Here is a 25,254-nt window from a genome sequence, read left to right on the forward strand (position 1 = left end):
TTGTCGCCGGTTGTGTGCATCGCGTGGTGATTACCTCGCAATGTACTCACAGGTTTTGTATAGTGTGAGAATGGGTGGCATCGCTTTGCTTGCAGTTGCTACTCATTCTCTCGTCTAGTTTGTCGGTTGGCATGGGCGTATATTGTGTTATTGTCTAGGTGATGTGTGCTCATACCATTAGGGTGTTTGGTCTTGTGAGAGCACGTAGCTTTGTGTTGTTTCTGCATCACCACATGTTTCTCTGTCTTATATCATACCCCGCTCCTTATTATTAGTTCATATGCCTCACCTGTCCCATTTTAAACCATTTTATTTCTCTCTATATTTTTGTCTCCTTGTGTTTGCTATCCAGTGCCAGTTTATCTTGTTCCAGTCTTGTGTGCTAGTGTTTCCAGTCGGTCTTGCTTGTGTGTTCAGTCTTCCCTGCCGGTCCTGTTTCCTCCACCTGGTTCCTGTTTCTGTCCTGTCAGACTCTGCGTTTGGGTCCTGAGCCTCTCAATCCGTGACATACATAATATTAAAGCTTGTTAATACTGTGGCGTTTTCAGAAAATGTCTTGAATTAAGTTTGTCAATGTCTTGAATTTCCCCACTGGAATATGTATATATATATGTGTGTGTATGTGTATGTGTCTGTGTCTGTGTCTGTGTCTGTGTCTGTGTCTGTGTCTGTGTCTGTGTGTGTGTGTGTGTGTGTGTGTGTGTGTGTGTGTGTGTGTGTTATGCCTGTTATGTCGAGCAGAGTCATGAAGAGCTTGTCTAGGAATTTTACCATATCTCGGCCTTCCTTTTTATGAGGAATTCCAACAATTTGGATGTTGGTTTGCCTTTTACGATTCTCAAGATCTTCCAACTTTTCCCAGACGCACTGCAAATATGCCTTGGTTGCTAGCTGATTAGCAGCTAATTCTCTCTCCGATGTCTCCAGATAATCGATCCGATTCTTGTAACAAACTCCGAGAATTTCGCCTCCATCGATGTATTACAGCAAGATCCTCCAAGTCCACAACGACCTTCGTCAGCATCACAGATATGCTGGACAGTTGACGTTTCGCCCGCTGCACCGTCCAAATTGAGTCCCTGATCTGCTGGCCTGTCAGAAGTTACAGCTTGAGCATGTAAGCGCTTTTAATGTCTCCAGAGCTTGAGGTTTTTGAATTCTTTGACATACTGTCTTCATAGAACAGTTATGAAACAGTGTTTCAAATCTCACCGATTTATGACACAAAAATAATGAAAAACTAGCAAAGTGCGCAGAGATCGCCGTTCACATGTCTGACCCTCGGATGGCCTCACGCGACTCCTGAATTGAGAAATATTATCTTATAAAAATTATGATTATTCTAAAACAATCTTTTTGAGTGTGTATGCTTAAAACAAGAAAAATATATTTTCCAGTGGGGTAAGAAAAACTTAATTTAAGTTATTCTCTGAACATGCCTCCATGTTAAAAAGTCATATTTTGTATTTGTAAATTGAATTAAAAATACTGATTTTTTTGGTCTCTAGATATGGCTCGGGTCCCACCTTCAATGTAAGTCCAAAGGAATATTATCACCCATATATTATTTTACCAAGGGAAATTGGTCAAATGGAGCTTAATGCACATGATAATCCATCTCATCACCTTCGTCCAGTTTTGGCTCAATAGTTTAGGAGCCTAAATTCTTGGCAAAGAAGTTGAGCTTTATTTGATCTTTGACTTCGATGTGTACAATTTGATTGTTTGTAAACACTCAGATTTAAGAGTTTGCTGCTGTAATGTCTGGAAAAGATCATCTTACGCCAAGGACATACAATGTGACGGTGCTGATTGGATGAACTCTGATCTCATTGGTAATTTTGGCTGGTTCTGTACCATCTTAGTCGTCTAGTCAAGGCTGAACGTAATGGAGCTTTAAAACTTTCCTCCAGTGTTGACCAATGTAAAACTGTGCCATTGCTGTAGACTGCCCTTATAGGCTAAACACAATAACTACACATTTTGCTAAGACTGAGATATAACTGAATTAGACTATGATATGTCCTGTGACAAGGTGGTTTGTCTCAATCTAAGATTTAGGGACAGCAGAGTGAGACTATTTTATAATCCACATTTGACTGGTCAATCAAAGACTTTGAAGCCAACATGCGTACCGAGCACAGACTCTACAGATATAAAAAGAAAACTGCTGCCTGGAGTCAAATGTTCAGCTGTGCATTCATCGCTCCTTTTCTGCTTTCCATCGCTGTATGAAGGCAGTGCACTGGATCGCCTTTGAACAGTTGAATGAAGAACTATGACGTCATCAGTGATATAAGCATACAGCTCTAATCTAGGTCATTATCCTGTCCCGCCTAAATGAAAGTGGATCAAGTCTCGTGAGAATTAGCCATACTGTATTAAGCAAATACAGTCTGATTAAACAGGCAGAAATTCACATCAGAAGGTGAACGGTATTGTAGAATAAAATTATAGTTTAAGACCTCTAAATATTTTCCTCTCAAGTGTTTTGTCAATAGAAGTGGCACAAATTTTGGTAAGAACTAGTAGCAGCTAAGCTTATGTCATCTGTGATAAAAGTCAACATGAAATCAGTTCCACATTTCAACCATAAATGCATCAGGTTGCAAGCAGCATTTTATGTTGACTTTAATAGTAATATGGAGCTCATTACTGTGCAAATCAAATATGAAATCACTGCAATTAAATTAGAATTTAAACTTTCATAATTTCATATTATTCTCCTCTTTAAACATTATGCTTAATGATTGAAGGTTTAACTGACTATTGACATTATACAGCAGCTTCAGATGTACATTAGTGATCATTTTGAGGCCTGAGGAGTTACACACCATTTCTCATATGACTCTGGACCAAATGGGGTTCCAAAGCTTAAAAAAGGGGTGTTGTTAAAAAATATCATTGTCGAATCATCGTTATGTCATTTTCCGTATCATGAGATCATACGAAACTCTAATGATGCTGTGCAAAAGCAGCACTGCAGCTCACAGTCCAGAAGTTGTCTAAACTTTCACAGCTTCAGGTGATGTAGATCGCAAAGTATGAGGTAATTACACAAAAATACCAAAAAAGTAAATACAGAAGCACTCTCGTTGGGGAATAAGAGGAGCTGCCGCTTTATTAAAGTTCATATAATAAGGAAGCGGGTCATGTAAATAACTACAAATTCTGAAAGTGTCATTTCTCTGTGCAGTCAGCACCTCTTCTATGAGTGGCGCAAAGTGTCCCGATCTAAGGGGGAGAGATAGAAACTGCAACCGGCTGGTGCACACTCTATTGCGGGGACGCTCGTCCCTCGGCATGCACACTTGCTGAAAATCTATTCATGCATTATAGACATTACTGTTCAATTTGTTTTTTATTAAAGTCTTAGAGGTGTTCATTGTGTAGTTTGATTAAATATAATTGTATTTTGTGTATGAAAATTAAATAATATTTGTCTTTAGAAACCCAGTGAGCAAGCTGAAGGCGACTGTGGCGAGGAACACAAAACTCCATAAGATGTAGATTAATGGAGAAAAATAACCTTGGGAGAAACCAGACTCACTGTGGGGGCCAGTTCTCCTCTGACTGACATCATGAATATAATGACAATATTACTTATGTATAGTGCAAGTCATGCTTTAAAATTATTAAACTAAGTAAGTTTTAAGGGTCAGTGTTTAAACAAGGATTGTGTATGAACTGTAATATTAATGACTAATGTCTTTGAAGTCCATCCTGGATAAACTGCAGAAGTTCATTGTTCTTTGTTAGTTTGCTGATGAAGGCTTTTGTTGGCAATTGTTAGTCTATGTATTTCATTATAAGAGTGTAGTCCATCATTAGACCGAGGTGATGCAGGCAGAGGTGCATCACAGTTCAACCGGCAGGTCATTTCGGTGCGGCCTATCCTAGTCCAAGGTTCAGGCAGTGGCATATGAAGTATTCGATGTCTTACAGTTGGAGTTGGCATCAGTTCATCCTCTGAAGTCAAAAAACTTCTGGGTCATGACTGAAAGAACTAGGTCGTGAGTACAAGCGGCCGAATGGGCTTTCTCAGAAGGGTGGCGGGCTTCTCCCTTAGAGATAAGGTGAGGAGCTCAGTCATCCGTGAGGAGCTCGGAGTAGAGCCGCTGCTCCTTTGCGTCGAAAGGAGTCAGTTGAGGTGGTTTGGGCATCTGGTAAGGATGCCCCCTGGGCGCCTCCCTAGGGAGGTGTTTCAGGCACGTCCAGCTGGGAGGAGGCCTCGGGTAAGACCCAGGACTAGGTGGAGAGATTTCATCTCCACACTGGCCTGGGAAAACCTCGGGGTCCCCCAGTCAGAGCTGGTTAATGTGGCTCAGGATAGGGAAGTTTAGGGTCCCCTGCTGGAGCTGCTGCCCCCACGACCCGACTTTGAATAAGCGATTGAAGATGGATGGATGGAGATTGGTATAAAATATAACACCTAAGTTCTTCGCTGTTGAAGACGATGTAGCTACATTTATCGAGAGTCAAATTATATTTTAGCAGCTTATTTTTTTAGAGGTTTTTGGTCCAATAATCAGTACCTCTGTTTTGTCAGAATTGAGTAGAAGGAAGTTTCTGGCCATCCAATCATTGATTTAATTGATACACTCTGCTAATTTGGAGAATTGTGAAATGTCATCAAGTTTAGAAGAAATATAAAGTTGTGTATCGTTGGCATAACAGTGGAAACTTATTCCACGATTCCTGATAATATCTCCCAGGGGCCCTAAAACTGACCCCTGCATACTTAACTTTTGTTTGATTTGACAATTCCTCATTTACACATACAAAGTCGTAGCAGTCTGCTAAATAAAACCTAAGCCATGCTTATGCAAGTCGACTAATGCCAACATAATTCTCCAGCTTATTCAAGAGAATGTCATGATCAGCACTAAGTGTCGAATGCAGCACTAAGATCTAAAAGCACTAGAAGAGAAGTGCAGCCGCGATTAGATGATAAGAGCATGTAATTTGTAACTCTGATAAGTCTCTGTACTGTGATGGGGCCTAAATCCTGACTGAAATTGTTTATACATACCATTTCTTTGTTGAAATTAACATAGTTTGGAGGACACAAACTTTTCTAGTATTTTCGACATAAATGGTAGATTTGAAATCGGTCTGTAATTAGCCAGGTCTCCAGAATCAAGTTGTGGCCTCTTAATAAGTGGTTTGATAACAGCCATTTTAAAGTTTTTTGGGACATGTTCCAAGGATAGCAAGGAGTTAAAAATATTAAGAAGAGGTTCTGAAATTACAGGGAATACCTCTTTTAAGAGCTTAGTTGGTATTGGATCTAACAAACATGTTGTGGCTTTTGATTTTTTTAATCCGTTTTGTTAGCTCTACATGACCTATGACAACGAAGGATTGAAGTTGCTCATGAGGAAAATGATGAGACACTCACTACTCTTGTGCTACGACGGAATATCTGGCTCAGTCGAAGCTTATTCTAAACCAATTTAGCCACAGTACTGAAAAAACACCTTGGATTGCTATGGTTGTTTTCTATGAGTTTGCTAAAATATGCTGACCTGGCAGCTTTTAGTGCCTGTCTATAGCTACAGACACTAACCTTCCATGTACCGTGAAATAAGTCTAATTTTGTTATCTTCCACTTGCGCACCATTTTCCGAGCTGCTCTCTTGAGAGCATGAGTGTGGGGGTGCAGGGCTTTTTTCTTTAATTGTATTTAATTGAAGGGTGATGACACTATCAAGAGTGCTAAAGAGGACTGTATTTATATTTTATGTTATTACGTCAAGTTCTACTAGACTTTTTGGCTTAGCGAGTATGAGACAATTCTGGGAGATTAATAGTGAAGCTATCTTTAGTGGTCGAAAGAATAGTTTTACCTGAACGATAGCATGGTGTAGATTGAGTGACATTAGCTGATCGCAACAAACAAGAAACGAGGTAATGATCTGAGATATCATCGCTCTGCGGCAGATATATTATCAACATCAACTCCATATGACAGAATTAAATCTAGCGTATGATATGCGACGAGTTGGTCCGATTACATTTTGTCTGACTCAAAGAGAGTTGAGAATATCGATAAATGCTAATCCCAATGTTTCATTTTCATTATTTATGTGAATGTTGAAGTCACCAACAGTTAAAGCTCTATCTACAGTAACTACAAGATCTGATAGAACATTTGCAAAATCACCAAGGAAATCAGTATAAGGCCCGGGTGATCTATATACTGTAGCAGGGGCAAAAAAGTATTCATTTATTTATATCTGACAGTGTCACATTAAGCATTATTAGTTCAAAAGACTTATATCCTGTCCTCTGAGTAACACCTCTTATATATTCACTGTATATTGTAGCGACATCTCATCGACCGTTCTGATGAGGCTCATGTTTATAACAATAACCTAGGGGAGTAGACTAATATATTCATATATTCATTCATTCAACTATGATCTGTAGTAATTTAGTTTACAATTTGTGCTTTGGTAGAAAGAGATCTAATGTTAGTAGCCCTTAAGTCTCAACCTTAATTACATTTTTTATAAACGATTTAGTGAGAGTTTTGTGTTTGTTAGTTTGGGGAACAGACACAGTCTCTTTATGATATCTAGGTGATACAGACTCTATGTGTTGTAGTTTATGTGACGTGTGACGTCTCAAGGCAGCTAGCAGACATTCGGATTAGCCAATTTGTCTGCTTCCTGACCTGGGCCCCAGTAAGTCAAATACTATCACTATTAAGACTATGAGCCAAATTACTAGAGAGGAGAGCGGCACCTTGCCTGGAAGGAGGGAGTCCTTTCTCTCTTTAGCAGGTCAGGTCTACCCCAGAAACTCTCAATTGTCTATAAATCCTATTCTATTCTCCGGACACCACTCAGACATCCAGCCGTTCAGTGACACTAATCTACTGTAAACCTCATCACCATGATGAGCAAGGAGGGGGCCAGAGCATATTACAGTGTCTGACATTGTTTTTGCAAGTTCACACACCTCTTTAACATTATCTTTAATGATCTCTTACTCGTGAAGCCGGACATCATTAGTACCGACATGAATAACAATTTAGAAAATTATGTTTAGAATTAGCCAGCACTTGTAAATTTGCTCTGATATCAGATGCTCAAGCCCGGGAAATGCATTTTACAATGGTGGCTGGAGTCTCTATTTCCAATTTCCTTACAATAGAATCACCAATTATGAAGGCTCTTTCAACATGATTCTCAGTTGGTGCATCACTGAGTAGGGAGAATTGATTGGAAACCGTAGCAGGAACGGGAGAGTCCTGACGCTTTGCTGAGCGAGTATGCTGCCGAAACGTCACCCAAACACCCTGTTGCAGAGGCTCTACATCTGGAACAAATGTGTGTGTTGCTCACTGACAATTTTAAAATGGAAAACAAGACAAAAACTCTTGATAACAACAGGATTTATTGCAGTGAATCTTTTTACTGAATTAAACAAAGCATTTTTTTTTCTTTAATTCAGTGAATGTCATTTAGAGGTATAAAAGATGATTTTGTTCTCTTTATTGTTAGCAAGCACATTTAATACAACCTTATAAGTCAGGACACAAGCTGAATAATCGGATAAGAGCTAATGATTAATCATTACAATAATCGCCTGAATAGTCAAATAATCGTTCTAATAATCCTTAGATTAGTCGATTATCAAAATAATTATTAGTTGCAGCTCTAGTTGTATAATAGAAAACCCTCTAAATGAACTTGCCAAATGTACACACAAACAAGAGTTGTTAGGGTGGGAGTCAATTTGCAATGGGAGTGTGTACTTTTTTTTTTTTTATGTTTTTTTTATTTTTTATTATTCCTCTGTGGCCGATAATAGAAAATTCATGGTTTGGTTCTGCAGTATAACAACAGCCTTTAGAGGTGACATAAAAACAATCACTGACTACTCGTGGGATTTGCAGTTTCTAACCATTTTATCATTGACATTATTCTCCATATTTTTATCCTCATATATAGATATATACAGTATGTATGTATACACACATAACCCTTAATCTAGTGAATAGATAGGTTATAAAAAGCCTGAAAATACTTAAATATAGAGCATTGAGCCAAATCTCCGTAATTTCAAATTAAGAGTCCCTGGTGTGTTTTAGGTTGTTAGGTTCAAATTCCCACGTTATGAACCAAATCTTAATTGTTTTCTGGTTATTATTGTGATTTTGGTTAAACAAATTTGTATTCCTTTTGGACTCTTGTAGCCTTTGTGTTTGTACCCGTCCCCATCATAATAAGATGTATATATTTTCTTTACATTCATAAATTGATTCCAAAATCTATCAGCCGATTCATCGGTTATGGTCTTTTTCCACCATCTTCGTTATTGGTATCGGCAAAATCCAATACCAGTCGACTTCCATTCAGTTTCTCTGTTTTCTCAGAGCTTTGTATCTTGACTCTTGGTTTGAGTCTACATTGTGCTCATGATATGGTTTGCATGGTGCCTAAACCCTTCTAATTGTTCACCATAGTGTTTCAACCAAAAGTTAAAGGAAGAACCTGGAACAACCAGGTCATACCAGCCAAAGGTGGTCAGACTGGTCAACAAGTTCAAGCTATGTCTTGATCCATAGTTAATCAGCTCAAACTGGTCCCCACCAGCTTAGCCAAGGTGGTCGACCCACCGCCTGGTATTCCAGCTGTTCAGCCACATAAACAAATCTGGACAATAGTGACCATAAATGACCATGTAGACCTTCATTCAACTAAAGCTGGATTGGACTGGATTTTACAGTAGGGCTCTCAATTCTTACAACTTCTGAAGCTAATACCTCCCCCCATAAAAGCTCATGACATAAGCTAATTTTGGCTTCAAAAAGCTAGTCAAGTTTAGGCTGACCTGTAGTAAAATCCAAAATTACTCATTCTTCAGAGGCTGAAAATGGTGCAGGTTATTTTTTCACTCTTCTACTAAATCAACAGTATCCATCACTAGTACTAGTGGTTCAAAACATTTGGTTTGTACAATACGGTGCAAAAAGCAATTAAAAGACACTTTGAATGTCAAAGTTAAATTCCAGAATGTTTTTAACTTTTTTCTGTTTGAGCGTGGCACAAGCAACACCCTGGTCATGTCTATGATTCCCACAGGATTATGCATTAGAGGTCGACCGGTAGTGTATTTTGCCTATACGATAACTAAGGTGGCGGAAAAGGCTGATAACTGATTAATCAACCAATAGTTTTTAAAACGGATGCAGAGACATTTTCAAAGTTTTCTTTGTCGGCACATTCATTGAGGCCAGAGTCGACATGTTTACATTTTGACGTCCAAAGGAGACATTAACTTGATGAACGTGGTGTTCTGTTTGTATGTAAACACACTCAATGTGTAGCAGTCTGTTTTGCACTCGGTTACTTTTTTCAGTCCAGTTTATAGATAAATTATTATTGTTTAAGGCTGTATTAACCATGTTTCAAAATGGCCCGCATTTGATTGGAGAATCTAGTGGTTTTCTTGCATAATCGTGCAGTGACTTTGGTGGATATCCAACCTGGTGAACGGTCAATTTCATAGTTGTCGGCAGGTTTCCAAAAGCTTTTCTTTTTTTTTCTCCATTTAACATACACACAGAGTGTATTATTGAACTCCATTAACACTGTTAAAAGGTGTTTCATTCTCTATCTTGTAGAACTGCCGACACAAGAAACATTTGTCTAATCCAAGAAACTTGGACCACGACTGCACATCACTAAATCTGAATTTTACGTCATAATGAGAGGGCTGAAGAAATATCTGAAAATAAATCCAGTGTGCAATTTCAAATCTTTATATATGGGGTCTGGGTAGCTCAGTGGTAAAGACGCTGACTACCACCCCCTAGAGTTCGCTAGTTCAAATCCCAGGGTGTGCCCTGGGGTAACCTCCTCATGGTTGCTATAATGTGGTTCTCTCTCTCGGTGGGTCGCGTGGTTGTGCGTGGATGCCGTGGAGAATTGCACGTGTGGAGACTTCAAGCTATTCTCCGCGGTAACACGCTCAACTAGCCACATGATAAGATGTTTGGGTTGATGTCTCAGACACAGAGGCAGCTGAGTTTCGTCCTCCGCCACCCTGATTTAGTCACTACGCCACCACGAGGACTTAGAGAACATTGGGAATTGGGCTTTCCAAATTGGGAGAAAAAAGGGGAGAAGTGTGTTTCCCACAGGATTTTTGTGTAAAGTTAAATGCATCAGTCTGGTGCACTTTGAGAGCAAAATTAAGAAGCTAGATCTACGAAGCTCTAGTAGTAATGTAATCATAAACATATTGGTTGTATAGATGTGAATGGTGATGACGTGGCAAAAAAGTCACACCCACAAAGCATGGTAACATAGTTCAAAAACTGAGCTGAAACTACTCTGACCTACTGCCCCTTTCTCTACTGTTAAAATCACCTGCTGTCCCTCCCTCAGTGGAGGCTGCCTCCCCTGCTGTCCCTATGGGAATTACCTACCCTGCTGTCCCTCTCTCCATGGAGGCTGCCTCCCCTGCTGTCCCTATGGGAATTACCTACCCTGCTGTCCCTCTCTCCATGGAGGCTGTCTCCCCTGCTGTCCCTATGGGAATTACCTACCCTGCTGTCCCTCTCTCCATGGAGGCTGTCTCCCCTGCTGTCCCTATGGGAATTACCTAACCTGCTGTCCCTCTCTGAATGTCTATCCTTCCATGAGAGTCAGCCGAGGCTGTCTCTCCTGCATCCCCAGCTGTATCTTCTGCTACAAATAAACAAGTAACGTTAAAATTCATCTATTCCTATTCCAGTTTATTTCTTGACAAAAGCCAATGAAGAATCTGTTTGGCTGTTGAGTTGCCATCTAACTATGCTAGCTATCCTAGCTAGCTACCTCTGCAGCTGTTTCTTTCTCATCTGGTGGTGGATTTCGCTCTCTCTTCTTGAAATATTAAAAAATGCTCATGATCTGAAAATCAAGGTTACAAACATTAAGCTTAAAACAGTAGCGTTGCTTCAACTTGATTAGTTAACATTACAAATAGCATAACGTTACATCTGGGCTCGACATTAAGCTTTGACATGTGCTTGTAAATTGGTCAGACGGATATGTCAGTCGACATAAGTATGCAGCTGTAACATCTCGGATGCAGTCAGGTGGTTCCTGTGTGTGTGTGTGTGTGTGTGTGTGTGTGTGTGTGTGTGCGTGTGCGCTTGAGAGCATGCACATGTACAGCAGGGGGATGCTTTGCCGATGCAACAGCACAAAACCCAATGTTAGAGATATTTTATATTATTATGTGAAGTATACAAATCTTTTTGGTTCATTTGGAAACTGACGGGCCACCACAGTCTAGTGAATCACTGTATAACCACAAAAGCAATGGGTTCAATGGGCAAGCTGTGTCCACCTCAACGTAATGCAAGCTTTAAGCTTTACATTTTAGGTTTTATAACTCTTTTAAAGAGGACTAAAACTGTTCATGACAGGAAACCATATGCCACAGTTGTTCTGAACATCTCTAGAGTTTGACCAATGAACCGTAGTGCCCCGGAGAACACATCGATCGCCATGCATGTTCTAATTATAGGAAAATCATTCAAACAAGCCAGCGGCAACTAATGACAGTTTTAGTGCAGGTTCATTTGAACTGGGATCCATTTTCCACCTTTCTTCACGCCTTGGGGAATCACTTTTTCGTCATTAACTACCCAGAAGATAACACATCATCATGCATAACATACCATAATCAACTCTTATTGGCCTCTGTAGGCAAACAGCATTTTTGTTGTACATTTCCTGGAGTCACCTTGATGTCACTAATGTCCTCTATAAAATCCCATTTTGTCTCTCTCTCTCTCTCTCTCTCTCTCTCTCTCTCTCTCTGTCTATCTATCTGCCTTGCATAGGTGATGGAAACCCAAGGGAACACAGTCCGTTCATCAATAACACGGATGATATTAAAGGAAGCCTCTACGATGGGAAAAACATGGCACTTTTTGAGGTACTATCTTTTAATTTCTGCTGCAAGGTCCTTTTTATTTGCATTCATTTATTAAAAAAAAGGACTGTTGAATTTTACGATTACTTATTATTTCTGGTGAAGCTAATGAATCCATGTCCATGTCATATTTCATCCCAAAAACCATTTTTAGGTTCATTAAGCCATCATATGCCAATTATAGACACATAGACACACACACACACACACACACACACATTACGGTAATGTAGCCAAAAATAAACTGCATTATTTTCAATGGTGATTTTAGATAGATTCCCATTGTTTAAAACAAAATACATAATTAATGTAGTACATTAATTGTATCACACAATGTTTTTTTTAATTGTATATATAAAAGGCAGTACAATAAATATTACAATGGTTTATATATACAGTATACATATATATACAGTGGGTACGGAAAGTATTCAGACCCCCTTAAATTTTTCACTCTTTGTTATATTGCAGCCATTTGCTAAAATCATTTAAGTTCATTTTTTTTCCTCATTATTGTACACACAGCACCCCATATTGACAGAAAAACACAGAATTGTTGACATTTTGCACATTTATTGAAAAAGAAAAACTGAAATATCACATGGTCCTAAGTATTCAGACCCTTTGCTGTGACACTCATATATTTAACTCAGGTGCTGTCCATTTCTTCTGATCATCCTTGAGATGGTTCTACACCTTCAGTTGAGTCCAGCTGTGTTTGATTATACTGATTGGACTTGATTAGGAAAGCCAAACACCTGTCTATATAAGACCTTACAGCTCACAGTGCATGTCAGAGCAAATGAGAATCATGAGGTCAAAGGAACTGCCTGAAGAGCTCAGAGACAGAATTGTGGCAAGGCACAGATCTGGCCAAGGTTACAAAAACATTTCTGCTGCCCTTAAGGTTCATAAGAGCACAGTGGCCTCCATAATCCTTAAATGGAAGACGTTTGGGATGACCAGAACCCTTCCTAGAGCTGGCCGTCCGGCCAAACTGAGCTATCGGGGGAGAAGAGCCTTGGTGAGAGAGGTAAAGAAGAACCCAAAGATCACTGTGGCTGAGCTCCAGAGATGCAGTCGGGAGATGGGAGAAAGTTGTAGTAAGTCAACCATCACTGCAGCCATCCACCAGTCGGGGCTTTATGGCAGAGTGGCCCGACGGAAGCCTCTCCTCAGTGCAAGACACATGAAAAAACACCTGAAGGACTCCAAGATGGTGATAAATAAGATTCTCTGGTCTGATGAGACCAAGATAGAACTTTTTGGCCTTAATTCTAAGCGGTATGTGTGGAGAAAACCAGGCACTGCTCATCACCTGTCCAATACAGTCTCAACAGTGAAGCATGGTGGTGGCAGCATCATGCTGTGGGGGTGTTTTTCAGCTGCAGGGACAGAACGACTGGTTACAATCGAGGGAAAGATGAATGCGGCCAAGTACAGGGATATTCTGGACGAAAACCTTCTCCAGAGTGCTCTGGACCTCAGACTGGGCCGAAGGTTCACCTTCCAACAAGACAATGACCCTAAGCACACCGCTAAAATAACGAAGGAGTGGCTTCACAACAACTCCGTGACTGTTCTTGAATGGCCCAGCCAGAGCCCTGACTTAAACCCAATTGAGCATCTCTGGAAAGACCTGAAAATGGCTGTCCACCAACGTTTACCATCCAACCTGACAGAACTGGAGAGGATCTGCAAGGAGGAATGGCAGAGGATACCCAAATCCAGATGTGAAAAACTTGTTGCATCTTTCCCAAAAAGACTCATGGCTGTATTAGATCAAAAGGGTGCTTCTACTAAATACTGAACAAAGGGTCTGAATACTTAGGACCATGTGATATTTCAGTTTTTCTTTTTAATAAATGTGCAAAAATGTCAACAATTCTGTGTTTTTCTGTCAATATGGGGTGCTGTGTGTACAATAATGAGGAAAAAAAATGAACTTAAATGATTTTAGCAATATAACAAAGAGTGAAAAATGTAAGGGGGTCTGAATACTTTCTGTACCCACTGTGTGTATATATATATATATATATATATATATATATATATATATCACACACACATTATTTATTTTCCTTTCATTTTTTTCTTTTGATTTTGGGTGAAATGTGAGCGACTGGTTTATTCACAATATCACATAAATTCTGAATAGATTTTTTTTATGGATTTTGTAGCTATTTTCAGGCCAACGTTTTGACAGCACGTCTTTTTTCTGCTCTGTTTCCCACATTCTTATTTTGTTTCATGTTTATGACCACAAATAAAGTATTTTCTGGGTCATGACGTTTATTATTATATAATTTTAAGATTTTGGATGATCGAAGCTGTTATTATGTTCTTTGATTTTGCATGTTGGTACCCAAACGTATTTTTACTTTTTGAGTTTTTGAAAAGAATTAATGGTTTGGAATACTTCAGTTTATATGAAGCAGATGACCTTTAACCTTTCAGGAAGAGATGGACAGCAACCCCATGGTGTCTTCACTCCTCAACAAGCTGGCAAACTACACAAACCTCACGCAGGGCGTCAGAGAGCACGAGGAGGCTGATGAAGACGAGGGTGCCAAGAAAAAAACCGTTAAGGTAACACAGTAAACCATCTAGCTAAAGAAATAGTTCACCCACACATTATTCATTCGCATTCATGTTGTTCTAAACCCATTGTTATTAGTGAGAACTCACAGTACTCTGAAGTAATCCTGAACAAAATGTACATTATCTTTAAACGTGATTTAAACGTGAAGTTGATTTAAAGATATATGCATGTCATTAGATGTTTGAACTTTGTGCACAATGTCTGCACTTTAATCAAAAACAATTCAGACACACATTCTTGACATTCTCACAGTCTTTGTTGACTGTCTGTGGACAATATGACAGGAAATGAACACCGGTCAGATTGTTTGGAAAGTTCTATTACAGACTGTTGTTGCATTTCACCAGTCAGGAAGGCAATAGACCTTCGTCATTGCAGATGCCATTTTTAATTTGAGTAAAATGAAACGAGTCTATGAGTGGATAGACAGTTTAATATGTCATGCTGTTGATGAAACTTCTATTGAAAAGACTTGAGAAAACTACAGAGAACATGGAATGGGAAAACAGACCCAGTACTTTTAAGCTGAAGTGTGTAATTTCTGCGGGACAATCCACCAATTGGAGAATCGCACCAAACAAAGCCACCGCCCACTTCTATGATGCACTGTAAATGATGCAATCAAGTCAAACTACCTGTGTATTTGTATATATCTAAATATATTTATTCTATACTTATAATCAACAACCTTGAAATATATAGTTTTGTATTTTTCCATCGTTTAAAATTCAGTAAAGTCATTCACAATGCTTCATGAGATTGAAGTTCATTACCTCATTAAAGACGGTAAGTACGCAGTCTTGTATATTTTTTCATTTTGTCTGATTTTCGAATAATTTTTCAGTTTGTAATGTTGTGATTCATGGTTTGATTCATGGCTTACAACTTTTTATGAAACGTTTAATTAAATCCCTATGGAAAAAATGAACGGGGAAAATACTTCCAGTACCAAGAAATTGACTGAGTATTAAATAAACTAATTTGCATCAAATTAAACATGCCGTCTGTTTGATCTACGGAAATTAGGCAATGACTTATATGGACACATACAAGCCTTAAAACAATTCCTTTTTTATTTTCCCTTTCAAGCCCAGAGGGCACCAACTTTTTAAGATGCAGTTTTCGTTGTTATTGCTGACAATTGAAAAACCATTGCCAAGCAATACCACTAAAACCACAGTCCCCAGCCCATCTCCTCATCATTCAGCGGCGATCTGTGATTGGTCAGCTGTGAAACAGGCCAAGGGGTGAAAGTAATGCTCTGTCATTAGTCCTGGGACATTGGGACAGGCTTATATTCACATAGTCATCTTACGAAGGAGCGAAATTCTGTCCGCTATGTAAGTTGAAGTGTTCGCTATTGGATAGAATCATCTTGGGACCTCTTGGGTTTTACTTGATTGAGGACTTAATTACTGAAGTTCGTCTTTCTGTTTTGGAAAAGCTTTAAAACGTTCTGTGCTTTGGTTGTACTTATTTTGTATGATGTATATGATGACTAAGTAAGTGGATTATGTCTTTAGTAAGGATAAAAGTTGCCATTGAAAATGTATTGTTTTACATAAAGAGTCATTCTGTGTTAACTCAATCCAAATAGTTTTTTACTGGAGACATAAATACATAAATGATGGTCAAAGTCAAAATATTAAATGTCATGGATCTATACTTTCTGAGAAATCCATTATTTTGTAGAGGGGGGGTCTAAATGACTATTTTCGCCTATGATATTTGGAGCAAAACTACAGGTACAAAAAATAACCTTAGAAATGTGGCAGCTTCATAATTGTATTTTTGCAGAGAGATAGGCAGATTTATTACTAAAATCAGATTTATTACTATAATAAAATCATTATAGCTTTATATGCCAATGGTGTGAGCCCAAATATGTGAAAAAGCACTTTTTTTTCCTGTTGTTTTTCCAAAGTTGTTATTGGATAACTCCTGAAGTATTAAAGCTATTTTAATATCCTTTTGGATTCTGGTTCAGAACAAACTTTTCATTTAGCATCTTAATTTTTAAGGCCATATATGGTTAAATCCCAGAGATATTGGGCTCTCAACATGACTCCTCCATGCATAAATGCTTACATTTTACCCATAGTCAGTGGTCGAAAACCAAATGTGGTTCATGTGGTATCAAGCTAGTTTTTCTTGTCCAAAAAAACAAAGGTCTGAAGTTGAAATAGAATTGAAAATAGAAATCTACCTTTTATTTATTTACATAAAAACAGTAATGGCAAAACCTTAAATGCACTTTTTTTAAGACTAAATGACAGATGTGGCACTTCAGATGACGAAAAGGTCCCTGTCTTGCCATTCTGTTTTCAGTTCAGATGAATCCGTTTGAGTTTTTATGATAATTTGCGATTGCTTTTCTCATTGTTTGAGCAACAACATTGTGTAAACTGCATATGTGTCCCACGGCAATCAAAACAATAAGCAAATTATGACTGAATTTGTACCTCATTTATTTTAAAATGTAGCCGAAATCCTCCTAAATGAGTTAATACAGCATCAGAGTCACCGACAAAATAAGGACTTAATGTGACGTTTTGGTGGTGGAGGCAAAAAATTGCATTGAGACAAATAATCGCAAACATTCGTTTTTTTTTCTAGTTTCTTAAAATGCTGTTCATTTTCCGATGTCCCTTTTTCCAGAGTCCGCAGATGGGGACGTTTATCGGCGTGTACTTGCCCTGCCTGCAAAATATCCTGGGAGTGATTCTCTTCTTGCGAATGACATGGATCGTGGGGACCTCAGGAATCTTAGAGTCCTTTATCATTGTGTCCATGTGCTGTTCATGTGTAAGTTTGACCTGCTTTTTACACTTTAAACCTTGGCATTGGATGAATAATTTATATTAATTGATTTTATATTAAAAGTTAATATAGGACAAGATACTCAGCAATATTTAAGCAAAACATCTCGTTTTATTTTTTTGATATTTTTAAGTGGGTTCTACACACAATGCTGTAACCACAAACATGCAGATCTGTGTGTTTCTTTAGCTAAGGAGACAAATTTGTCCATGCATTTGTCCTGTCTAGATAGCCAAGTAAATGTGTGTGAGCAGATCTCTTCAGTCCAATGATCCTGCGTGTTAAGTTTAGCCTCTTCCGCTTTCGACCAAAGTCACACGTGTGCAATCTCTGCGCTCAGAAGTCTTATTTATAAACCACCTCAGACAATGAGATCAGCCGTCTAATTCACCTCAACCTGTACTTACAAGAGACATTAGACGTTTCCTGTGATTGTGATCCATCCAAATGGAAGAGTTCTGCTCTTTCACTCTCACAGGAAACATCTCAGAGCTGCCACATTATAGAATGTTTAATGACTCTTAGAGTTTGGTCAGACCTCACAGCGAGGCAGAGGCAGAGCAAGTTCAAGTTATTCAAAATAAATAAATACATAAATAAATAAATAAAATATGAGGACACTGAATAATGTGCACTGATGGATCATGAACATGTACATATTTATCAACAAAGTAGCAGTCAAATGTGATTTCATTTCTTAAAGACATAATTATTTTGTATATGTTTATATATTAAAACTCAATAAGATGATGTCATAAGAGCAGAACTTCCACAACAGTTTTTTATTTTTATTTTAAAAACTTTTATATATATTTGTGTATATTATATCATATATATTAAGACAGTAAGACCATGGACAATAGTAAGTCAAATTTACATGTTAAATTTAAGGGCAACATTTTTTCAGGAAACAGTTTTCAGTGTACAATACTTAAAAATAAAATTGTATAATTAATATATGTATTTGTATATATTTTATATATTAAGATGCTTTTAAAGTGGCTCACAGTGCATTCAAGGTGTCAGTAAAATATGACCTTGGTTTACATTATAAATTGATTTGAATATTAATAAGTGAATATAAAATGTAAAGTTACACTCCAAACATTTGAACATTTACACATCATAACAGATTTCCATAAAAATGTCATCTTTAAAAATGTCAAATAAATACATAAATAATACAGTACTAATTTAATTTAGTTAAAGATGACATAATTCAATTTGATTGCATAAATCTTAAATAATTTTTGAGTGTAGCAAATTTGTAATGCTATTTTAAGAAAAAAGAAAGTATACTTGATGATTTGAGTCTGTTTTTATACAGTGAAAAGTGTGTTTGTGCCAAAAGCATGAGCAATTAAGTATAATAAGCTCTTATTAAGTATACATTAAATAGAATAAACATCAAAAACAGCATTTACATGTACAAAGATTCAAATGCAAGAGGAAATAAAGATATTTAATGTCTGTATTTGGCTAGTAAAGATCACTCCATCACCTTCATTCAAAGCTTTATTTCAAGCGTTAAGCCTGTTGCAGGTAAAGGAGCTGTAATTGGCTTTAGTCCAGTAGCTTTTCAGAGTATAGGCCGCGAGACGCAGGGATTTACTGTGGACGGTTAGCTCAAGGACACTCAAACACAGTGGCCGAATTACATAACGCCAGATGTAGATGATCTTTAAAAGTATCAAACGTTTCTGGAAACAAAAAGGAGAACATTTTTACGGTTTTATTATCATTGATGTTGGCATCTGGTTAATGTTAACCAATAGTCAAATGGCTAGGCGTTGTTTTGAAGTACTGTTGTAGGTTATGAAGTTAACACAGTAATTGTGATTTGTCAATCACACCATCTGTTATTTCTGAATAACAACCGTGCATCCATGCAAAATATTGATGTGATATTTCACCGGTCATCCGGGATTGAGAGTCATCTTTCCTACTTCTCAAATCACTTTGTGATCTTTTAGCTAATAAAATTATTTAAACTCAATCAATATTTAATGTTCTTTTATTTGCCTAGTAGTCACGTAATTAGTGGTTTTTGGAGACTATTTTTCTTGTCATATAATAACACTATTTCAACTCAAATCATTATTTCATGTCCATTTAATAAATTATTTGCTAAGCAGTCGTGTAATAAGCAGGATAATGAGCAGTCAGATGGTGATTTTCTCAATATAAACGCCAACAGAGGTTGAATTAAATGGGTTTTCTAGACTTCACTGTCTTTTTCTTGTCATATAATAACACTATTTCAACTCGACAGTATTTCATGTCCATTTAGTAATTTATTGAGTAAGCAGCCGTGTAATAAGCTGCAAATTCGCATTCAGATTTGACAGAATTTGGAACACCCGCTTTTCACAATCGAATCAATTAACGATGTATAAAAACAGTTTTTGTGCTACATTTCAATATTTATGTTTCACTTGGGAATGCATCACATTATAGAATTAAAATGGGAAGTATGTCATGTTGACTTTAAATATTACACTTTGTAAAATTATGATTTTAACTGAAAATCAAATGCTTGATAATTATATTGCCACTGTTTTTATTTTCAGACAATGTTGACAGCCATATCTATGAGTGCCATTGCTACAAACGGTGTTGTTCCAGGTGATACATTAATTGCACTCATTGTGTTCATATACAGGAATCCCATTATGCTCTTCAGACATTTCATTTTTACAGTGTGTTCTGTCCTCAGCTGGAGGTTCTTACTACATGATCTCCAGGTCTCTGGGTCCAGAGTTTGGAGGTGCTGTGGGTCTGTGTTTCTATCTGGGCACCACGTTCGCTGGGGCCATGTACATCCTCGGTACTATCGAGATTCTCTTGGTGAGTGTTGTGTGTGTGTAGAGTTAGACGTCAGAGTCAGATTGAGTCCAGAAAATCTAAAGAAAAGAGATTTTTTTGATACTTATTATTGGCCACTATTGGCATTATTAGGGCGGCTGTGGCTCAGATGGTAGAGCGGGTCGGCCACTAAACGCAGGGTTGGCGGTTCCCGGCCCACACGGCTCCACATGCTGAAGTGTCCTTGGGCAAGACACTGAACCCCAAGTTGCTCCCAATGGCAGGCTAGTGCCTTGTGAGTGTGGCTGGGTGATTGGGACACAGTGTAAAGCGCTTTGGTAACCTCTAAGGTTAATAAAAAAGCGCTATATAAGTGCAGACCATTTACCACTAGCTTGAAGGTATTATCTTACAAAAACCTAATTTCATACATTTACCAGGGCTGGGTGATGCATAGAATATTCACATTATTTTCACGTGATAAAAAACATAAAGCAACTTTAATTTAAATGTGCCTTAATCATTTCCTAAAGAGTGTGTCTTTATGTTAGTTACTCGATCCCCTCGATTTTAAAGTATCTCTGACTATATTTAAGTGGATCAACAATTCAGGTTACCAAATGTTTTGCTTCATCACTCAAAAACGGAAGTCCCTACATGGCATTTTTCATGCTTTTTAAATGTGTAAAACCTTCCTGTTAACTGCTTTCAAACTATTCTCTGACTCTTATAGCTCTCTGTATTGTTCTGGTAAGAAATAACATCTCGATTCTGTTTAACTGCGGTTCCACAGACGTACATCGTGCCCAGCGCTGCCATCTTTAAAGTGGAAGAGAAGGAGTATGAAGCGGATGCCATGCTCAATAACATGCGTGTGTACGGCACATGTTGTCTCGCGCTCATGGCTCTGGTGGTGTTTGTGGGAGTGAAATACGTGAACAAGCTCGCGCTGGTCTTCCTCGCCTGTGTCGTGCTGTCCATCCTGTCCATCTACGCTGGTGTCATCAAAACCATCTTTGAACCCCCGGTTTTTCCGTAAGTGAGAGAGTTTGACAAACAGGCACGTGTAAGCTAAATTTGGTTTATTTACATGTTTCAGAGTTGACTCGTACGCAATGAGTCATACGTTTAGGGACACCTCCTCACTCTTTAGTAATATATAAATCAAAACTATTATGTTTTTGATTATTCAAAATTAGTTAACGCACTTTAAATTTGTCTACAAAGCAAGAATCTAAGATGAAGCCTGTAGATAAATAGATTTTTAAGATTATGAGAAATGTAAATGTATTCAAGTGCGTTCAATCTTTTGACTAATAATGTAGTTGGAACCAGGAAACTGCAACGGGAACATGAGGATTTTTCCAAATGTTCTTTTATGTCACACAAAAACGTATTTGATCGATTTATAATCTTATTTATGTCCCCATTTTATTCCCCCATTTCACAACATCACTTGTTTAAACTAGTCTCAAGTCTCTGTGTAGAATTTAGCAGCAGTCGGTGCATTCTTTTGATCCACAAACATTGCACCAGTGTTTGCTTCACAAATGAATAAAGTCTTTCAACATCACCACAAGTCTCCTGACAGTAAAGTCAGATTTAAATTATAGCTCTCTCATGTTTTATATTCATTTAAAACACTCTCTTTTGTCCTCTTTAGGGTCTGTTTGTTGGGCAACCGCACTCTCCAGAACCACGACTTTGACAAGTGCTTGAAGACAGAAATAATAGACAATGTGACGATGACAACAAAGCTCTGGTCGCTCTTCTGTAAAGGTCCGGAGCTCAATGCCAGCTGTAATGAGTACTTCACCATTAATAACGTCACAGAGATACAGGGCATTCCTGGCCTTACCAGTGGAGTTATTTCAGGTGAGAAGCCCTCATGTTGTTTTTCTTGCTTATAGTGCCTGATTTTAAAGCTTAAAAAAGCACCCAATATATCATAAAATTGTCATGCAGCTCATGCGTCATATTACAAGTCTTCTGAAGGCATAAGATTTGCAAAAGTGTAAATGAACAAGCATAATAGTAACACCGGATTGAGATTCGTTTTTATATTAAAGGGGACCTATTATGCAAAATTCACTTTTAAATGGTGTTTGTACTTAAATGTGAGTCAGCAGTGTGTGTGTGTGTGTGTGTGTACACAACCAGCCTACAATGTTAAAAGTCTTTCTTATATTTCTATTCATCAAAAACAGTTTGTCAAAATGAACGGTTTTCGTTTCTGCTCTAAAGTGACGTCACGTTAGAGTAGGCCACGCCCACGACTGGTGACGGACTCCACCCTATTATCATAGCTCCTCCCCTGAGTGATCTACACACAATCTGCCATTTTTTTTCTGCGCTGGAGTAGATGAAGTGAGAAGAATAATGTCTCATATGTGTTCTGTTGTTGCTGTAAAACTGAACATAAGATTCTTCATGTCCTCTGGACATGCTGGACTGGTAATCTGGCATACCGGGCATTTTCCCGGTGGGCCGGCGCACTTTGGGGCCGATCAGGGGCGGACCGACCATTGGGAGAACTGAGCGGGCCAGCGGGTCGGCTGTGAAATGGGCCGAATGGGACGCGATAAGCTAAAATGAGCCGGCGCGTTATGCAGAACGGCACACAAAACGGCGGTGCGATATACAGAAAAGGACAGTGAACACCCCCCGCTCAACTTTTGGGCAGTTGCTATTTAAAATCCCGGGCCGATTTCTCTTCCCAGTCCAGCCCTGCATGAACGCCGGTATTTACGCTGTCAGTCATATTGGTTCTGATTTGTTGTTGCCGTAGTAACTGAAGCACAAGCAGTAAAGGCACTGCACTCTTCTGTAAAGGGGTGGGGATCAGCAGCTCATTTGCATTTAAAGAGACACACACAAAATCAGCATGTTTTTGATTCCACACAATAAGAGGCATTTACAACATGGTGTAATAAATGATCCGTACAATCTTTGATTGTATTAATTTTTTTAATTTAATATTTAAGGAGAGACAAAGGAGAGTCATATGAAGAAGAAGCTGTCTGTCACATTATCAAACCAATCAGGTCAGAGTAAACTGGCCAACGAAAACCTCATTTGATTAGTTACTAGAAGCAGGTAGACCCGCCTTCACGCTTTCAAAACTCTTTAGTGAGAAATTCATGCCAAAAGTGTGAGTGCAACAAAAGGGAAGACGGAAATGTATTTCGGATTATTTCTGGAAAAAATGTATTCCACAAACACAAGCCATTTACTATATTGCAATAGTTTATTTTACACAAACAGACTGATTCTATGCAGTCCATCCGGTTTGCTGTTCATGACACCCTTTCTTCACTTGCATATCGCTGTTTGCAGGTTTGCAATGTTTCTGGCCATGTTTAGGCACAAAAACAGTGCCAAAAGTCCAAGCGTGAAAAAAGAAGAATACAGACCACATTTACTTGTTTATATGAAATTACAGATTCACAACACATGAATTACACTTATGCATAGCATTAAAGTATTGCTAATCATTTTTTTCTTACGCTTGCAGCTTCATTTACACCTTTACAAAACGTTCTGTGAGCATGCAAACAAATATTACACTTTCACAAATGCGCATGGAAATAATTTAGGCACTATTTTACCTTTTATACGCTTGTAAGTTATATTGTGCTTTCACAAATCTCACTCTGCACATAATTTCATGTACCTTCATACTAATATTCTTTACGAGTTGTTTTTAGCGCTAAACAATGCAAGTTCTCGCATGAACACACATGCCACTGTGAACAACCTTATCTCATAGTGCAATTTACCAGATTATTTCTCACCAAAAAGTATTTAAATGCCTTCAGAAGACTTAGAAAATGAAGCATGAGCAATATGGACTACTCGTGTGATACTTCTGGTTCCTTTTTAAGCTTTAAAGTGGGTCTCTATCTACTGCAATTGTATTGAAAATACAGTACGGCCTGCAATATTCATGACAGTGTAACATTACGGAAGTAAATTGGCTCAGGCCGATTCATGTTGAATTGCTTCAGGGAGCCTAAACCTGTAATAAGTGTACCGTAACTGACCTCTTACCCCAATGATCTTCACTAGGGTGACCATAGACTGTAAAAAAAGATGGCCGACGCCCCTTCGCTCTTTTCCATTGGTGAGAACTGAAGCCGCCAGTGTCCCGATATGGCGCTGACATCTTGGGACTTGAGTCTGCGCAGTTGCGATTTCGGGACCAGACCTGCGCAGTAGTGAGCAGGAAGTAAAGCCACGAAATCAAGGCCCCGCCCCCTCACTCTCGCTGAATCAATCGCAAGGACACGCCCCTGCACTTTTGACTTTTGATGGTGTGAAATAATTAATTATAGAAATGTAGATATTAAATTTAAAGCTCCAATCTCCTCAGTCCTCCAAAGAGCCCGAAAAAAAGTCCGTTGGTGCTTCGGTGACTACTTCGCTCAGAGAACCTGTCAATCACAGCTGTCAATCATGATGTCACAGCAGCGTTTTTATAGCATCAAATAACTAAAAACAAACTTATTTTGAAAACAAACACTTGAAATGACGTCAACGTGATAGAAACGACAGTAAATGACAGAAACTATCTTTGGATAAAAGATATGTGAAGTGTAATTTAATTGTTTAGTTGGTCTCACGTCCCGTTGAATAACATGGGGAGGCGGGGCTTATGACCTATACTAGGACCAGCCACCGGGGGGCGATCGATACGTTTTGGCTTCACTTTTGAGGGTTTGTGTGGCACACTTGAGGGTGACAGAAGGGCTGTACTGGGAAGTGAAATCGGCCTGGGATTTTACATGGCAACTGGCCCACAATTTGTAGGGGGGGTGATCCAAAAGTTGTTGAGTGGGTTCACTGTCCTTTTCTGCATATTGCGGTGCCATTTTGTGGTCCGTTCTGCATAACGCGGTGGCTAATTTTAGCTTATCGCGGCCCATTCGGCACGTTTAGTGGCGACTCACCGGCATGCTCGGTTCTCCCGATGGCCAGTCTGCCCCTGATCAGCACCAACGTGCGTCGGCCCACCAGGAAAATGCCCGGTATGCCAGATTACCAGTCCAGCCCTGGGTGACAGAACATGGTCCCAATAGTTCAAG

General features: G+C 38.7%; 1 protein-coding gene across 8 annotated transcripts in view; it reads left to right on the forward strand.

The window, feature by feature from the left end:
* slc12a7b (solute carrier family 12 member 7b) overlaps positions 1 to 25,254 on the forward strand; it is a 115,573-nt gene that overhangs the window by 55,960 nt on the left and 34,359 nt on the right. For all 8 annotated transcript variants that reach the window (XM_052113350.1, XM_052113351.1, XM_052113354.1 and 5 more), the window contains exons 2-8: positions 11,852 to 11,946; positions 14,401 to 14,532; positions 17,204 to 17,350; positions 19,936 to 19,990; positions 20,082 to 20,212; positions 20,964 to 21,205; positions 21,834 to 22,045. In XM_052113350.1, the coding sequence (XP_051969310.1) occupies positions 11,852 to 11,946; positions 14,401 to 14,532; positions 17,204 to 17,350; positions 19,936 to 19,990; positions 20,082 to 20,212; positions 20,964 to 21,205; positions 21,834 to 22,045 (1,014 nt within the window). The remainder of the gene's footprint in view (positions 1 to 11,851; positions 11,947 to 14,400; positions 14,533 to 17,203; positions 17,351 to 19,935; positions 19,991 to 20,081; positions 20,213 to 20,963; positions 21,206 to 21,833; positions 22,046 to 25,254) is intronic.

The sequence above is a fragment of the Xyrauchen texanus genome, chromosome 41 (genome assembly GCF_025860055.1).
Source record: "Xyrauchen texanus isolate HMW12.3.18 chromosome 41, RBS_HiC_50CHRs, whole genome shotgun sequence".
Classification (NCBI taxonomy): domain Eukaryota; kingdom Metazoa; phylum Chordata; class Actinopteri; order Cypriniformes; family Catostomidae; genus Xyrauchen; species Xyrauchen texanus.